The 18,535-nt window shown below is 36.5% G+C and overlaps 1 protein-coding gene across 6 annotated transcripts in view; it reads right to left on the reverse strand.

Moving 5' to 3' along the window:
* OXR1 (oxidation resistance 1) overlaps window positions 1-18,535 on the reverse strand; it is a 266,736-nt gene that overhangs the window by 11,494 nt on the left and 236,707 nt on the right. For 4 of the 6 annotated variants that reach the window (XM_085316300.1, XM_085316302.1, XM_085316304.1 and 1 more), the window contains one exon: window positions 2,139-2,231. The exons of 1 other annotated variant lie outside the window; for it this stretch is intronic. In XM_085316300.1, the coding sequence (XP_085172426.1) occupies window positions 2,139-2,231 (93 nt within the window). The remainder of the gene's footprint in view (window positions 1-2,138; window positions 2,232-18,535) is intronic. One more of the 6 variants, XM_085316301.1, reaches the window with a different exon arrangement.

Raw genomic sequence — 18,535 nt, forward strand, 5'->3', positions numbered from 1 at the left:
GATCCAAATACTTTTCCTTCTGTAAGTTAATTAAATTTTCTTGTGAGGATACTGAAATCTGACAGATGAGTAGGAGAGAAAGCTGAGGAAGGTAGCAACTTTAGCCACTGCAGCAAGACTTGCTATAACTTTCAGATACCTAAGAAAAAAAAAAATCTAAGCAAAAGTGAGTAATTCTGAGTAATTTATCAGCCTAAACCAAGTTTCATTGACAGTGAACAGACCATCTAAATAATTAAGGCTGAATCCTGCAAATATGAAGACCAAGTTGAAAACAGAACTATTTAAACAAAGACAGGTATCTAACCAAAACCAGAATAGTCCTTTCCCTCAAGAACTAATTGCGACATTAATTCCTAACTCAAGAAAATGTGCACTTAAAGTCAGCATTAAGTATGCAAAAGATCAAGCCTTCCATTTTTTCCAATGCAAGGTGACAAACTTTTCCAGCATAAACTATCCACTGATTTCCAAATCACCAGAAAAGCATGTATGTTTACAGCCTCCGCTGCAAAGAGATAAACTATTGTTAAGTGCTATCTATAAAACGTGCCATTCGGCAGCCCAATTCTTTTCCAGTTTAAAAATCTGATATCATTACTAGTACTTCAATTCTATGAAACTTAAACACTGTTCAGGAGTACAGTAGAAAGCTTATTCCCTATGTTATTCTTCAATTTTGATTAAAAGAGCCTCACCCAAAAAGTATTTTATTCCGGACTTTTTTTTTTCCTTAAACAGTAGTACAACTTTCCGCTAGAAAAACACTGCTTTGCAAGGGCAGATATAGGAACATATCTCTGTGAAACAATACTGTGTAGGTTTAAAACCTGCAAATTTATTTCCTGCTTGATCTGTTGGCTCCTTGGCAGTCTACCACGTAGACTGACTTGTAGGTAGAACACAGGGGCTTCCACTGTTTTTGGTGTGGACTACGTTGCAGCTAGTAACATTGCAAACGGCACAAGCAGCCTCAGAGTAGATTCCAGAGCATGCACAGTTTGTGCGTTTCAGCCCATTACAGTAAATTTTCAAGTCATCCTAAGTCTTGGGTTGTGGCATCCCAGAAGAAACTTACTTGGATTGAATTTCAAAAATCCAAATTTTCTCCATTGCCACTTGCCAGAAACAAAATTATTTTTTGCTTTCAAGTGGGACTGAAACTTCAGAACATCTGTTTTTTTCCTACAGAAGCCAAAGTACTGCTTTGGGGTTCAGGCTCGTTATTGATTTATGTAGGCTTACTACTTACAGAACTTCTAAGCAATTGCTGATTATTAAACAAACAGAAATAAAAGCTCAGAAAACACATTCTTCTATATAGTTACGCAATAGGTAGAAAAAATCTAAGATCAAAGTAAAACACGAAACAGACTTCCTATCATTTCATCAGCCAAGTACTATGGGAAAACAAAAAAATTCACTGCTTCTAAGGAGTGCTAAGCTATGTTTTCCAACAGTAAGGTACATATGATGTACACATGAATTCCAAGTCATGTACATCAAAGAATTGAGAAACACCTAAAGAGAATGCAAATATCAGATTAAATCTGTATCACTCAGCCTTCAAAATCAGAGCTAGAGCATTGTTTTTGGAACAGGACGTTCCACTACCAGCTCTATTCATATAAGCTGTGACATGTCAAGCTATCTTCAGTTACCTGCTTGTATACTGGGAAAAATACTTACCTATTCCACAGAGCAGATGTAAAGCTTCGTACTGGTCAAGTATTGAGAGATTCTTGCTGAATGATTCCTATATAACATTAAACATCTGTGCAACTATGTAACAAAGTTTTGGATTCGTCACCTGTTTTGCATTCTTTTTAGGGAAGTTTATCTAATACAACACACCAGACTAAAGTAGAAGTTAAAATAAAGTCAAGCAGTATTGAAAACACGTCTTTAAATTCTGACAGAAAATTCCTATTTTGAAAAGCTTGCAGTAATAATTTAGTCACAAAATTACTGCATTCCATCATAGTACTGCAAAACAGAATATAAACAAAACAAAGGAATTTTCTGCTGGATTCCTGTAGTGCTGTAGATAAGACAAACCCATCAAGCATGGGACTTGTCCTTATCCAAGACACTACAAAGAAAGATGTTTTAATTTTCTGGAGATGGGGTTAAACTACCGAAGAGGGCACCTGGAGACGTCTGCAGAGTGTGCGCAGTTCTTCGCTATTTAGAGCATCGATCCTGCGGTGATACTCAGCCACTGATACTACCTGAATATGGAGACAGGAAGACAATAATTCCACTGACAGTTGAAGAAAAGTAAGAAGGTAAGAAAGAAAAAAGTGGAGGAGAGTAATGGAAGAAAAATGTGCAATGGTAACAACACAAAGTGCTTAAAAAATGTTTGTTTCTGCAAGGACAACACACATGTAGGTGGTTTTAGACTTATGATGAGTAGACGCAGCAGTTACAAAGTAAACACAAATGGCACTAGCAATCTGATACATCTCACTGCTCTAATGGGAGCATTAAACTAATATACAGCTCAATTACCAGTATCATGCTGCTAAATTAGAAATTAACAATGTAAGTTGCATGTCTTAACCTAAACCCTTCATCAAAAAGTCTTTTCAGAAGTTATGCTCAGATTAATGAATTCTTTGAACCTGTTTTGCTTCCCTAAGTAAAGGAAAAGATTAGAAGCAAAACTCAGGCTTCTCAGTAGGTTCCTACTCCTCTATTTAGCAACGAAGATACAGTTAGACACACGGTTGCACAACTACAGTTCAGTAACTCTCCAGTATTATCCCACCATGCCCTCGGCATGCACTTTTTGTTCACCTCTAAAGCATCAGAAGCTACTCATCTGTCCACAAATTCATTCCAAATGCCACCTCCATTTTGGCAGGAGGTGTCCAGGAAAGCCAGAAAAGCCTTTAGCCAGAAAGCTCTACAACGTGCTGCTCTGCTGTGTAACAAGCTGGCTAAAGGTCTACAACAGTCATTTTGATGCAACTATAGCAACAATGTGATTTTGAGATACACTCAAAATCATCATTTGTATGAAAGCATCTTAAAACAGCCGGTGAAAACTAAATGATGTCCCATGTAGTAAGAGTATATTAAAAACTTCCAGAGAGCCTACCACAGAGCAAAGGAAGACAACCACAAGTCCAGCAGCTCCCCATCTACCTGCCCCTACTACAAGGAGTTTGACCAGATATTCGCCACTGTCCTGAGTACAGAGCCCACAGTCACGCATGACTGGCTCTTGAGCAGCGATGGTTCACTATACCCCATGCAACTGCAAAGCAAGGAGAAAGGAATACTTGTGACATCCAATTTTGTTACTGAAGAATCTAAACTGTTAGTATTCAACTTATTTACGCTATTTCCAACCATTCTCTTAAAAAGCCAATAAAGAAAATTGTTATAAATCATATTGGTTTGCGCATTCTCAGAGTCAAGCTATATCCAAAGCTTTAATACTATTCCTCTCAATTACATAAACAATACTGTAGTCTCACCCACTTGTCTGCTATGACAGTTGACTGCATCATACATACTCTTCCCACCCCTGTTGTGAACCTCACTCTGAAAAGCAAAAATATGGGGAAGAAAGTGCTTTTGTTCCTTCTTTCACTTACTCTCTATCACATAAGAAACAGTAGCTAATTTACAGTGAGCCATAAATTAGTGTTTTTAGCATTCTACGTAGCATTATGTATTTGAAATTTCACATACTGGAACGCTCGCATTTTTTATATACAATGCCATTTTGTCTTCAAATATATGCCTGCATCTGGGAACTGCTTATCAACTTTTTTACTCAGTGATCAAAATGTGAGTTTTCCATACACCATACAGGATGCTGCATCCCCAGAATGCTGCGTACAAACTATTTTGATAAACTTCTTACCTCGTAGAAACATAGGTATTTATCCAAGTAAGTGTGTAATATCTTTTTGGCAGCCTGAATCTGCAGCACACCTTGATCACACAACACTAAGATTCTTAGACATACCTTGTGAAGAAAAGCCTGAGTAACAACAGACTAGGGCTACGCAATAAGCATCCTAACTAGCACATCACAGAACATCAAACTACAGATAGGAAAATAATTAAAGAATAGTTAGAGTATAGAGATATTAACCCTTGTGAGTAGACAAATACTGGTTTATCCTCCTCCTCCGCCCCCTTCAATTTCTGGCTGTTCTCCTGATCATTCCAGACACTATTCTACCCCATTCAGCTTTGAACTACTCATTCTTTAATGTTATTTCATTCATTTCTTGCATAGTGCTAGAAACGCCTAGAATGACAAACCCATGAAAGACATGTATCATACTGAACTGCTCTTTTAAGGGTTTTAGATAAAAGTTCTTTAATTCTGTGACAGGTAACAGTGGATGCCGTATTTACTTATACTTCAACAAAGCTTTTGACACTGTTCTGTTGCCTTCAAATCAAATTAGGCACATGCAGGATGTGTGAACTTGGTGAGTGAAAAGCTGGCTGGATCATTGGACTCAAAGGGTTGCTGCTATTGATTCAGCATTAACTGGTAATGATCCTGAGGCCATTACTGGGGCCAACAGAGTTTCATTTATTCATCAATGACCTGAATGGTGGGACAGTTCAACCTCAGTAAGCTTGAGGGCACCAAATTAGAGAAAGCTGTGAATACAAGCAAGGGCTGCTATTCAAAGGGACAACAAGAGGCTAGGGAGATGAGATGACAGAAACATCATGAAGTTCAACAAAAGCTGAGCCTTGTTCCTAGGCTGGACAGAGCCACACAGCAGTATGGGCTGAGGGCTGCATGGCTAGAAAGCAGCTTTGCAGAAAAGGGCTGGGAGAGACAAGAGGACAGTAGTGTCTTGGTGGGCAAGATGTTGAACATGAGTCAGTGTGCACTTGTGGTGATTCAGGCTAACCACATGCTCTGTGACAGAAGAGTAATGCTAGAACTGTAAGTGAAATGGTTATTCCCATGTCTGTGAGGCTTCTGAATCTGCATCTACAGAGTTGTTCCCACTTTTGGGACCCCCAGTACAAGATGCATTATTATTATATCAAAAAGAGTTGAAGTGAAGGACCACCAAGATGGAATGGAATGGATGGAATTACATGACATACAAGAAGCGGCTGAGGGAGCTGGGTTTGTCTAGCCTGGAGAATGGCAAATCTTGTGTTTTGCACTACCTACTAATAGAGAAAGAGTTTAATTCAGAGGTACATAGCAAAAGGCTGGAAAGTATCAGTCACAAGGTACAGCAAGAGAAATTCCCATAAAATGAGAGAAAGAATTCTTCACAATGAAGATAGTTTAGCACTGGAACAGACTTTCCACAGAGGTGCTGGAATATCTATCCTTGCAAGTTTAGGACCTTGTTCAACCTGATTGGACTTCAAAACTCACCTTGCTTTAAGCAAGGGTCTGGACTGGATAATCTCCTGAGATCTATTCCAAAATAATTATTCTGTATTTGCACCATGTTAGCACTGTATGCTTCCCATCTCTTATCTCCCTTCCTAGGGATAACCAGTGATACGCAGTAGTCAGCTTTCAACTGGTAATAGAGATTCTGTTCTCAGCTCCTGTATTCTCTCTTATTGTATCCCGAAGGCTTAGGACAAGCTATTAAGTTTCCATTATGGTCCGCAGGCTCACATAGAAGTTACTAAGTCACTCAAAATAGTAACATCTAGGTACTCTGCCCAGGATTGGAAGTCCAGGCCTAATTGTAGCAGTTTATGTATTTTAACCACTGTTGTACTTCCTCATGCCATATCAGCATCCGTTCTCCTGGATATCCAAAGCTACTTTCTGAGGGTCAGAAAGTGCCACTGAAGTCTGTCCATTGTCTCTCCAGTTATATTCTGCTAAAAAAAAAAAAAAAAAAAAAAAAAAAAAAAAGAAGAAGAACGAGCAGAGGCAGAACAGTAAGCCTCTTAATCTGGGCACTGCATGGAACAGACCAAAACAAAGACTGTAAATGGCCAGGAAATGAGGGTGCCTCAGGGCAAAAATGGCCTAAGGGCTTAGGGACTTGGAAAGCACAATCTACCACAGAACAATCCCAAGGGCTAATCAAGTTTGAAATGCCAGGGGATGTATCTTTAGAGATCAAACACTATCCTACCTGCTCATAATAGCAGTATTAATATGAAAACATGGAACAAGTCTGCATGCCTCTACTGTCAATGCTTCCTGGCTTGACTCTCTGCATTAGGCATATTTGAGTTAACCACTTAGTAGAACATGTATCAGTTTTACTATTTAATGCAGCAAGTCAGACTGAGAGTTTACACACTAGCATTGCAACCAGAGATGCACAATTTTCCTTTAATTAAACTTTTTTAAAAAAATAAACCCAGTTTTTCTGAAAGTGTAAGTTAGAGTGCCTACTCATGGAAGCTGTGCTAATATATCCAGTGAACAAAACAGAAGTCGCATGTCTTACATGGAGCTTAGTTGTCCATTCAATAATACACATAAAAATGCAGTTACAGCTGTTTGGACATCCAAGAAGAATGGCTTGGCATACATATGGTGGCACATCAGTCCTTTCAGTTACTAGTTACATCAGTCTGCTACACAGCTGTAAATTCAAATTACTGTTTACACCAGAGAAGCATACCTCCACCTGTTTAACAAAATCAAAAGCAGCCAACATACACATACTAATGCACACTTGCTAACACAACTGTACAGTTGCTGCTCTCAAACCAAGTACAGCTCAACTTTTGAGAAAGTTAACACATAGCTAAAATAGTCTTCTTAGAGAAAGGGAAAGCCCCTATCAGGGCTGAACAGAGCTTCTGAAAGATAAGAACAGAGAAGGTATAATGGCATTAGGTGATTCCCTTCAACACCAGCTATCTATACCCACATTGTTAACTGAATATGAAATGAAAATAAATATTGAGGAAGAGAATGCAAGCTGAACATTTTTGCTTTCAATCTTCATAAGTTTGTCAGATCAGGTGAACTGCAAGCTCTTACTAGTGCTTATTTTTTCTTGAGAGTCAAGAAAGTTGCACTCCTTGTTCCAGGATATTTGATTAAAAATACTAATTTAGTTTTGTCATGTCATTTAAGTTATTTAAAAAATTAGTCCACTTCTCATTCATTGAGAGGGGAAAGAATAACAATAATAAAAAAAATTAAAGGCTACAGAGGAAAATTATGGAAATCTTTGTAAATAACTTTTTCAAGATATGAGGTAACAATAATTAAAAAAATATATAGTCATATCAACAAAAGAGCCCTCTAGAGCCTCTAAAAAGAAAGAGAGTTTGATGTTTGTGTAAGATGTATGGAAGTTTTCTTAGGCCAGGCAGCTTAACTCATTTTGTCAAACCAAAAAAACAATGTATCAGCATTACTAAAAATACTTAAGTTTTCTAGACCCAGTTGATTTATTCTGCAAAACAACTTAAGGAAATTCCAGTGCTAACAAATAGAGAAACTAGGGATGAGGTTCAGCTTCCTGAAGCACAAAGCATCTAGTGCCTGACCTCAAGCTGCATCTCCAGGAGAGAGTAGGCTGATCAAGGTTAGATACTAATGTTAATTTTACTCATGCCATGCAAATATTCTCTCAGATTGCCAAGAAAGTGCCATGCTATATGTAGGTGTTACATACGGCTAGAAGCAAACACCTGACTCTCACTCCAGTTGTGGAAAAGGCTGGCCCTTTTTGATGCAAAAGGCTAAGGAACAGCTTCAGCTTGTGTAGACCATTAGGAACAATCACAGGAAAAATAAGCTTCCCCTGTTCACCTATTTTCAGCCAACTTACAGTGTTCATCTACTACTGTACTTTGTGGTCTTTTTATAGTGAGGCCTAATATTTCAAATTGCAAGTACTATAACAGCTAATAATTAAATGGAAGGTATAGTTGGGTTGTGATGACTAAAACATCAATTGATTTAACAAATTGATTGACACTGAGTATGGCAAAAGTCTGTTGTACCAGGGCAAGGTTTTAGACTTTATTCTACTGGTTATTCTTAAGTCTTGGACTGTACTCTGCATTTTTTTAAAAATTATTTTGACTCAGATCAGCAGTTAACTTATTACTCCGTACAAAATTTAATATGGAAAAAATGACTGTACTGACTTCAACAGATCTTTATAACCACATTACTGGATTGATGCGACCTTGCTCTTCTATATAATAAAAAAGAATGCTTGGCATCTTTGCATCCACAGGATGAACCACGAGACTTGAACCTTTTACATTCAAGCCTCTATTAATAGACCTCCATAATCTAATCTACCAGTTACGATTAACTAATAAATCAAGAACCTCAGAGTTTGCGTAATACTCTGAAGCCTTTGAAACTTAAAACCAGCACCACTTTAACTCTCTTTACATATCTTAAAAATACAAAAGCCACAAAGACAAGTTGCTATTGTTTTTGTCCCTTCTGGCTAAACTGCCTACAAAGGCTGTGCAAAGCATTCCAGTTATGACAGGCATTTCCAAAAAGACAACCCACCTTTTTTTCTGTTGCATTGTCTGTCTTTTTCTAAAGTGCTTTGACAGAAAGAATACTTGCCCATATTTGTCATTCTAGAAGCTTATTGGCGTATTTTCTGTTGCATTACATTGAAGACAGTAAGCACTACTCAGCTTTACTAATAAAGTGGGAATTTAACGTCATTGGCTTTGAGGAGGGAGCACAGTGACTTCATTAGCCATCAATATTTTGGTCTCTTATCCCAGGCAACAGTCCAACACCTCGAACACTCAGTCCAAATTTGCTCCATCACCATGACAAAAGAGGTCTTTCAGGTAGATAATCGAAGATAACTTAGTTGCTTCAAATAACTACTTTCTAATCACATTTTATCAAAAGATTCAATTCCATCCAACAACTGTTTAGTTGCTCGTCCACTTCAGCTGTGTTTTCATCTGAATTTAAGAATGCTACAGGAACATTTAGTCAGATAACCTGCACTTCATATACACTGCCAGACTAACATGCTTCTCGCTTTGTCTTGCCTAACACAGACGTAATGGTCTGAGTTCTCCTTCCCTCTGTTCTGTAAAGTTACATGTACCCATTAGCATTGTGATCATTCATTGAAGAAAAAACTCACAACACTACCTGCTGTTGATATAGCGAGGCTAATATATTCTCCTGTTTGCAGACTGTAGATTTATGTTTCATATTTGAGAAACTGTTCCCTGCATCTGCCATAGCAAAGTTGTTTCTCACACACTCTTTAGTATAACTTCTCCATATGCACTGAGTTGATAACCTGCTTTTATTAGCACAATTGGACTCTGGCTAGAAGCAAAGTGTTGATCTTAAGTGTTGTTTCTTTTCTTTTTCTTCTTTTATTTTTTAAAGACACAGTTTTAGTAAGTCTCACTTACCTCTTAGTCTTCCAACAGGTATGCTTCAATTATATTTGATTTAATTTAGTAATTACATCTCTATTTTACATTCCACGGCCAGAGAAGAAAATTAAGCAACTACTATCCTTAAAGTATTTTATTACTTACTAACACATTCAGAGAACGTATCACTGCCACACAACAACACAATTTCATTTTCTGCAAGTAACTTGACCCCAAACAAAGATTAAAGAAAGTCAAGAGCACCTCGAAAAAAATATCTCCAGAAACCACAGATCTGCACTCTTACAAAGAAGGTAAAAACTTGATCACAGGCACAGTCCAAATGAAAAACAGCCTCTACATACATGAGCTGGTAAGCCACTACACATGTATCAAGATCACTTCCACCCTATCCCGAAGACGTTACCAATTTTGAAGTCTCACTGAGATTCATTTCATGCACATTCTATGACAAATTTAACCTCTTCTGAAGAAAACAGTAACAATTACTTTCATAAATCTAATCAATTGAAAACAATGATATTGATTTTTTTTAATTATATACGCAAGAGTGGGACTACAGCAATCTCACCTCCATCACTTCGGCAGTACTATCAGACCTACTTCATATAGTAGAATAACTTGTGAAAAAGAAGTAAAAAAATACCAATTCAGAGATTTATACTTTCCTGATTAAATAGCAGTGCAAATTACTGTTCGCAGTATTTAGCTATAAACTGAGCTTTGTTGGAGTAATGTGTCTTATTTCAACAACAACAACAAAAAAAGGCTGAAACCCCTAATCCTCAAAGTAGTTCCTCTTTCCTAATGCTAACAGGATGATTTAAAAGCTTAGTATTAGTTTAGCAGCCAATTATCAGCAATTAAATTATGTACCTGACAGTAATGAAGATCTACTTCCCATCCTGTTTATATATTCAGAATTTCAAGTTCCAGAAACTGTCAAGGCACCATAACATTACAAGAATGCAGTAACAGATATGAACATACTATACTGAAAATTACCAGAGTGAATTTATGATTAACTGGTTGGTGCTTTCTTCCCTTCTTCCCATACCAGAGCAGAGACATTTCCCTTCTAAAAATAAGACAAGATCAAAAAAATTATTCAAGGCTGATTCAAAGCATTCTCTCTACCTGCTGTCAATTCCAGGCACAGGCAGAGCCCCACGGCAGTGACAGGGTAGTTTGCTGGATGCTCTGATTTGACTGACACAGCAAGGAACAAATGAACAAGTACACAGAAGGGGGGATGTATCCCAAGTGATGACGGTGCAAGAGAAGAAAGGTTCCCTGTGCTCAAGGGTGGTTGCAGAGTACTAATTTGTTGAACAAGCTAAAATATTTAAAGATACAGCACAATTTCAGTTTTCTTATGCAATATTCAAATATACAGAAATCCAGAACTACTAGCATTATGTTACACTAATCAGTCATATCCACAGAAATTGTAACAAATTTGCAGTCAATGGTTTCAGTATTACTTATGCTGATAAGTGTGTATAAATCAAGTCAGTTATTTCTTAAAGTCTTGAATGTATTTAAAAATAGTGGTAAATAAAAAAAATATATATTTTAAAGTATTCAGGAACTCTTAAACTTATAGTGTTTTTACTTTTGTAAGCTATAGAATAATAAAGTGATTCCTTTTGTCTATATGCTAATTTTGCTGTATGGTTAAACACTATTCCCAGTAATAAAAGTATTTTGAAATTAGAACTCACCCTTTTTCTCCTTTATATAGGGATATGTATTTAAGCAGAAGTGTTCAACATACACCACACACAACATCCCTTAGAAAAAGCTAGCAAGCAATGCTGTGAAGTCCTCAATACAGCAAATCAAACCTCACAGCAATGATGGGAAACACGTATCAGATCAAGTTAAAAATCTAAAAGGTAATTAGGTGTTTTGGTGTTTAATGCTCTGAGTCCTGGGTAAAAGTACTGGAAATGCATATCCAGCTACTAAGCTGTTCCTTGTACATTTAACAGTGTACCAGTGATCAACAATGAGATCTATGTCAAGAACTTCTGCTAATGCTAAAACCACAGGCAGTGGCAGGCAGCACTGTAATAAGATTAAATCATTGATCACTAGTACTATTGCACTGTAATCTAAAAAAACAAGATTCTCAATCAGAAGTCCTGCATGCATATGCATCATGCACTAGAATGATCCATCTTGCAGTAGTATCTAATCCAACACACAGTAATTCAGACAGGTAAAACATTCTTTTTCAGTAAAAGCTTTCTCAGGAGTTAGTAACTAAAAAAAGTGTTCCAACTTACAAGAACTATTAAGAATGCCAGTAAAAACTTATCCTCACTGGCACACTGTAAGCTAGGTTAGAGGCACACAGTCAAATGGTGCCAATTCAAATACATTTTTTTTTTTTTTTTTTTTACTGTCTAAATCAGATGCTAAAAATTAGCATGCTAATATTGAGAAAAGCCACCAAAAGACCAGACAGACTTCATTAAAACTGTTTTCAGAAGAGAAAATAAAAACGATATTGAAGTTATAAAAATTTGCCGTAACTAACTTAAAGGAATGGAGAATATGTAGAAAAACTATTTCTAATGGTCTGTGGAGATGCAACTTAAGTCAAAAAGAACACCGGCCACAGAGCTAACTCCTCCCCCCAGTATTGTTTTCATAAAGAAAAAAGGAAAAAAAAAMCCCACAGTTATTAACACTACGCAACACTACTACTCCAAAACTGGGGGAGGAAGAAAGGAATCTGGATGATCACAGAATTCATTCACAGAATTTATTCTAGAACACCGAACGTTAGTCCCCCCATCTTAAACAATTCAAACAACTTACTTAGATGTTTTAGTCTCTGTAGATCAAAATGGTTCCTCACAGAGCTTCTCAAAAGGGTTTTAGAAAAAAAAATCTCAAAATGAAAAGAGCAATAAACTTGCTTGCCTATATCTGACAACTAACTTTTCAGATAACTAACTGTAAAAACTTAAGACTAATAAAAGCACTAGTAACTTTCCTAATCAGACCTCCTGCCAGTCTGCCTGGAGGATGAGTGGAGCCCTGCAGCTGGGACGATCTGCAGGAGGGAGGGCAGCAGGTCTGGAGCCTCTGACCAGCATCAGGCAGTGCAGTTGCAGAGACTGCAAGAGCTGCCTCATCTGTCCTCCACCCCAGTGCCTTAACCTTGTTTTTTCCAGATTGCTGGAAACAAGATTTCTATTAGTCAGAGAAGAAAAAAAAGAGAACACAACACTTGACCCCAGAAGCACCTCCTTAGAGATAAATAAAATAAATTGCCCCTTTATTTTTTTGTGCATCTGTGGATTATCATACTGATCTGTTAAATTGCATTAGAGCCTCACATCTTATTCCGTTAATATGTACGGCCTTGCCATAAACATTCATAGTGAGTACTAGCTCAGAAGCAACCTATCTGCAGCATGGCAGCACACCCTTAAGAGCTGCAGCCTTTTAACTGCCTAGACAAAAGAATAAAATAAAGTGTATGCAATTACACTGGATGATTTTTTTTATTTCCTTAGCTTAGTGTGGAGTCCTCCTTTAGGTAATCATTATTCATGATATTTTTCCCTAATAAACTGATTTATCTGCAAAAAATGAATATAAATAAGTAGAATAAAGGAGAGCGCTAACCAATATAAGACACAGTACAATATATGAAACGCCTTATTTTCACTCCAAATCAATTCTCCAGTTTATACCCTTGCCATTCCATATTCAGCTATCAGCTTACGAGATCTCAGCATACTTACTATCCTGTTTCTAGGTTAACTCTTATAAACTTGTGCAGAAAAAAAAAATAGAATACAGAATGTGAAGCAAAATATTTCTGCAGTTTGGCTAGCTGGCATCATTCCGTTTCAGCTAGAAGCTACTTCAGTACTCTAGTGGTAGAGAAGTTATGCTGAATAAATGTTTTTTGATCAATGCTATATTAGGAGAAGGAGATTTATTTCCCCTGCTCCTTCCTTCTTAAGAAAGGGAGGCTAGGGAAAGCTAGATAGGTACTAAGGAGAAAGAAAATATTCTCCCCCTCCCCCCCCCCCCAAAAAAAAAAAAAAAAAAAAAACAAACTTCTGCTCACAGTTTTAGAACTTCCTGTTGGTTTCACAGGACGGGAATCTGGGTAGGTGACCAAAGTCTGATGGAAAGCAATAAATGTGGTGCACTGCAGACAGCTACCCTCAAGCACTTCTGACAAAGAGTATTTATGAAGTAATACATATAAGTAAGGAGAACTAAAATTGGAGTATTAAATTCTGGGAACAACCTTAAAATTGAGCAAAGCATGTAAACTAAATGAAGCGGACTATTACTGAGTGCCTCAGGGCAACTAGTAAATTCATCTGCATTTTTGATTGACAAGAAAAACGCTCGTTTTTATGCTATTCTATTGGTCTGCCTGAGAAGAAACAGGCAGACAAACAGGCAAAACATTCAATAAGCAATGACATAATTAAATAAGCTACTGAAATAATTAGACTGTTTTAATAGATAAGATTGCTATATAATAGGCATATTTCAGATTTTAACAAGAATTTCCATTATTAAAGAATCCCAAAGGAGGAAGAAAAAAAGTATGCTTCAAATAGTGTTGCAAGTAGTGTATCGTTCCACCATATTATACAGTAAAGTGGCAGGAAAACAGGTACTATGCCTAGATTTATAATCCCTGTTATGGTCTTACAATATTTTTAATTTAAAATTATACTGTACAGCTCTGACAAGAGCTGTGTACATCCTTCAAGAACTTGAAAATTAGGAAAATGGCTAATTTAGAGTTGTCCAGGACTTCTAAATTATCATGTTTTGCAGGAACCTTGTTGGGTTAAAGGAAAGCACATGGTTCCATACATTGGTGCCAAAAGGTGTGTAGACGACAGCTGAATTAAGGTCTGATTTGCCTTTAATAAAAGGCAGATAAGTTTATTTTGTACAAAAAGCCTTTTGGATGACTGAGGAGAGGGTGCTGAGCTCAGTATTAATGAGGTTAACACACTGTGAAGTACCCAGCTTCTGTGGTATCTAGTACACCAGAGACTGATACTCCACAGGCCCAGCTCTCAGTTTGCTAACTATTCATYTGCTGGTAACTTTAAGAAAGTCCARCTTTAGAAGCCATCCTTTACTACCTCCCACCAGCTTGGGGGAAAATGAGCAGCATTTTCCCATCCACAAAATTTTCAGAAAATTATAAGGTACACTGAAAGCAAGTCTCAAAAGCACAAGTTTAGTTGTATGATACTAATATATTTCTAAATAGATGGACTATACCAGTTTTATTAGATACATGAAATGGACACTTATTTCATATTCATGATTCCTATTAGAAAAGCTAGAAGAGCAGAAAAAGTACAAGCAGTGAACACTTCCAAACTTTCATTTACAAATTATAAATACAGCAAGAGAAGATTAAGTAGAAAATAAGCAAAGCAAGAAACAGCCTACAGAGTTGAGGAAAAGCACAATTTCCTTGAGTTCACTGTAAAAGCAAAAATGAAAATTATAATTGTGTTATGCTGAAATATCTCTCTACCATAAAGACCAATTTAACAGAAATACTGTAATATAGCACATAAGCCTGCTAAAATTCAAAGGAATCCTATCCTCCAGCACAAGAGCAAGGCTTATTAAACATGCTTGTTAATGCACAGTAACACATACATAGAGACACATCCTTAATTTCATAACACGCAATACATGATGTAAAACCAAATTCTGATCTAATTTCTATATATAACCATCATAAAACAACCACCTCATGAAACATTTTGGAAAAACATTTATATTCTGCAGACTGCTAATTTGATGCATTTATGTACCATTTGTGTGCATTATCTCAAAAAGCCTAAAACTTCCAGATTTCCTGTTCTCTGCTGATCCAGCATATTCAGCTTATCATAAAGCATTAGGCTTTAAAGTGTGGTATGATCCTAAGACATAACAAGCAGCTGTTTCATCCACATCTAAGCATTCACAAAACGCTGAGTAAGAAATAGAAACAAGTTTTTGGAAAGAACAACTATTAAGAACACAAAAGCTTAAGGACTCGAAGAAGAAAAAGAAATAGCAGTGCACACAAACCAAAATGCCCATTTTCATGAGATTTTTACAGGTAATAGTGAAGATCTAATAAAGAACGTAAGTGCTTAAGTCCAGTATAATCCTTAAAATCCTTCTTCAGTCTCTACCTGATACGGAGACATAGCAACTCTGAAACTTTCATATTTTGACAAATATGCAAAAGCAGAACTTCTGGGCACTTCAGGAGATGCAGTTTCATCAAGGCCTAATTCACATACACACTGTACAGTTTCATCTGCCACTACAGGCTTGGTAAGCGTTTTCAAACCATGTCTAAAATTACAACAGAATTGTGTCCAGCAAGTGAGTTAGAGTACTGTGTTTAAGTATTGTATCTGCATTTTTAGCAGAAGTTTAAAAAGCAAAAACAAAAGGTAATGATTATGAAATAACATTAAAATTAGCCTCACTGAAACTGAGAAAGTCAGCTCCAAATATCTGTCATTTTATGCTTCATTTTGTAAGTCTACTTCTAAACATCTTATGATCTAGTTTCTCTCTATTTTCCATAGAATTAAGAATGTTATCATTAATGTCTTTCAGGACAAGTTTGCTTCCAAATACATAATAGGTCTGCAAGCTAGACAAACTTCCCATTCTCAAAAATCCTGTGGACAAATACTGAGTTAGATTTACAGGAAATAGTAGTAGGACTCAATTCTGAGTAATACCAATAAATAAAAATGGATGGTGGGCTAGGGGTTGAAGGAGGAGGATTCAACATTTTAGATTCTTGGAAATGGCTCCAGGACCTTAATAAAAAGCAGATTTCTTCAGAACTGCCGAAGATGAAGCTTCTTTAACATCTCTAAAATATCTATTGTCAATGACAATGTTTTATGTCAATTCTGTGGTAGATAACCATAAGTTCTGTTATTTCAATATTGCATGGTAAGAGTGCAGCATTTAGTCATGACACCTCCTGTTGTTTCAGGACATCACTCTGATGTTGCTTTGCCCAATGAAAGCATCCAAAATTAGCATTATGTATCAGTAAGTCATTAACAGCTCATATACAGAAATAAAAAGTTTATTTTCAAAGTGGTACGTAGCATAATATAGCAGTACAAATCTCTTCCTATTCCCAGCTCCCTATCAGAAGTATTAACCACTCAGAGACAACAGATTAAGTCCTTAATTGAACAATGATCACCATTAGCTTTCAGAAGTAACTTCACAGATCAGACTAATGAAGCAAAATAAGCTACTCTGATTTTTTTTTTAGACTAACTAGACTATTAGCTAAAAATAGAAAGTGAGAATACTTAAGCTGTATACATGAAAGCACAAATTATAACAATTTGTTAAAGAAATGATATTTCAATTATTTCCCTAATGTCTCTTTTCTGTTCAAATTTGACAGTGTAGTGATCTCCTTTCTATCTAGCAACATTAAAATATCTCACTAACAATCAGTTTCAACTGGTAGTTCTCAAGTATGTTGAATAGAGTAGTCCCTTTCTAAAGATTTTAGAGATTAAATCTGAATTTATATGCCCATCAAGCCAAGCAGATGGATTTTACAGAGAAGTTAATCGGCAAGTTTCGTAAGATTCATTTTTTCCTGCATGGAGGTTCAGCAGAATGTATGCACTCACTTTTGTACTACACCCTATATAAGAATAAAGACATTTTAATTAAGTACTCTTTGCGTTCTACGTCTTCATACTCCAGTCAATTCAAAATTCTCCACCTACCACTTCATATAGTGACAACATCAGAAACAAACCTGCTACAATATCATAACCCATCCTAGGAAAAATAGTAGAGTAACTGAAATCTGAAATTCCTGAGTACTACAATAGCACTACACAAAAAGTATTTTTTTTAACTCAAAAAAATTATCAAAAAAATGTGCAGGGTTTTTTTAAATTGAAAAAAAAAGTGCAAGAAAAATTGACAGAAATAACGTATATGAGGCAGCACTTCTGCTTCTGTAGTTTTTCAGGTTACTCTAACACCAAGTGTGGTACAAAATTTGCCCCCTCTGCTTTAATTGTTTATTAAGATGCAACGTACACACAACAACAACAACAAAAAAAACCACTCTATAGAAAACATCAACAACACTTCTTTTTAGAAGGTGATCTAGTATGTATCCAAAAGAAACTATTTTATAAGAGACCACATGAAACAGTTATGTTACTTGAAAGCTCAAGTTTAAATGAGGCTTTAAAGACTATTGCAGAGTTTTGCGCGGTTTTTCTTCACACATCTTAGGATTCTTCAAGCATAGAAACAATCCCCTCAGCAGTGCTTGAGAATACAGCCCTGCTTTTAGACGCTGCGATTCCAGTCTTATCAACACTGGCTTATACCACTTAATACTTCCAATTTATGGTACTAATTTGCACCAAAGTGTTAATACAGGACCAACACATAATTAACATACCTAATGGTAAGCATCTTAATGTTACTTCATAAATTCCTATACACATTACCATATACACAACTCAGACGTAAAAAGGAAACCCAATTAGACCATATAGTGATATAAGTCATGTCTGAGGTACTGTTCAACAGAAGTTGTCAACTCACTGTCAAATCTGGCTGTATTTAGATGCAAGCGCAGAGTGTTTTGGAGAAAGCCTTTGTTTTTCAGCATACAGATTCCTAAACAGTATTAATTACTTGTGCCAATAGATACAGAAAGCCATTAACATTTTGTTTCATACACTAATTAAGAAAAAGAATACTACAAAAATACCCCTACTCCCCTGAAGCTCCGTACAGATAGCAAAAAGATCTCTTCCCTGATGAATATGCATATTTATTTAAACACAAGGCACTAAAATAGAGACTCGAGGAAAACCGATGGAGATAATACTGAGAGCCTAGCAGCACAATATTTTTTTTTTTTTAGTAATAAAAAATTCTTGTTTATTTACCTCTAGCAGCCATCAGAGATGAGTACTTAACATAGACCTGATTTTAAATTAGAAAGTGTTCTTTTTTGGAGAGCTTTGCCAATGGGACAGGTGAGAACTCAAGGTGGCAGATACTGAGGAACAAGAACAACAAAATCCTGGAAATACCCCAGAGACAGTTTTTTTAAAACTAAGTAAGTGACTACTCTGATACTCTGTATTAGTCACCT

The sequence above is a fragment of the Rhea americana genome, unplaced genomic scaffold (genome assembly GCF_003343005.1).
Source record: "Rhea americana isolate MKP2758 unplaced genomic scaffold, rheAme1 scaffold_46, whole genome shotgun sequence".
Classification (NCBI taxonomy): Eukaryota; Metazoa; Chordata; class Aves; order Rheiformes; family Rheidae; genus Rhea; species Rhea americana.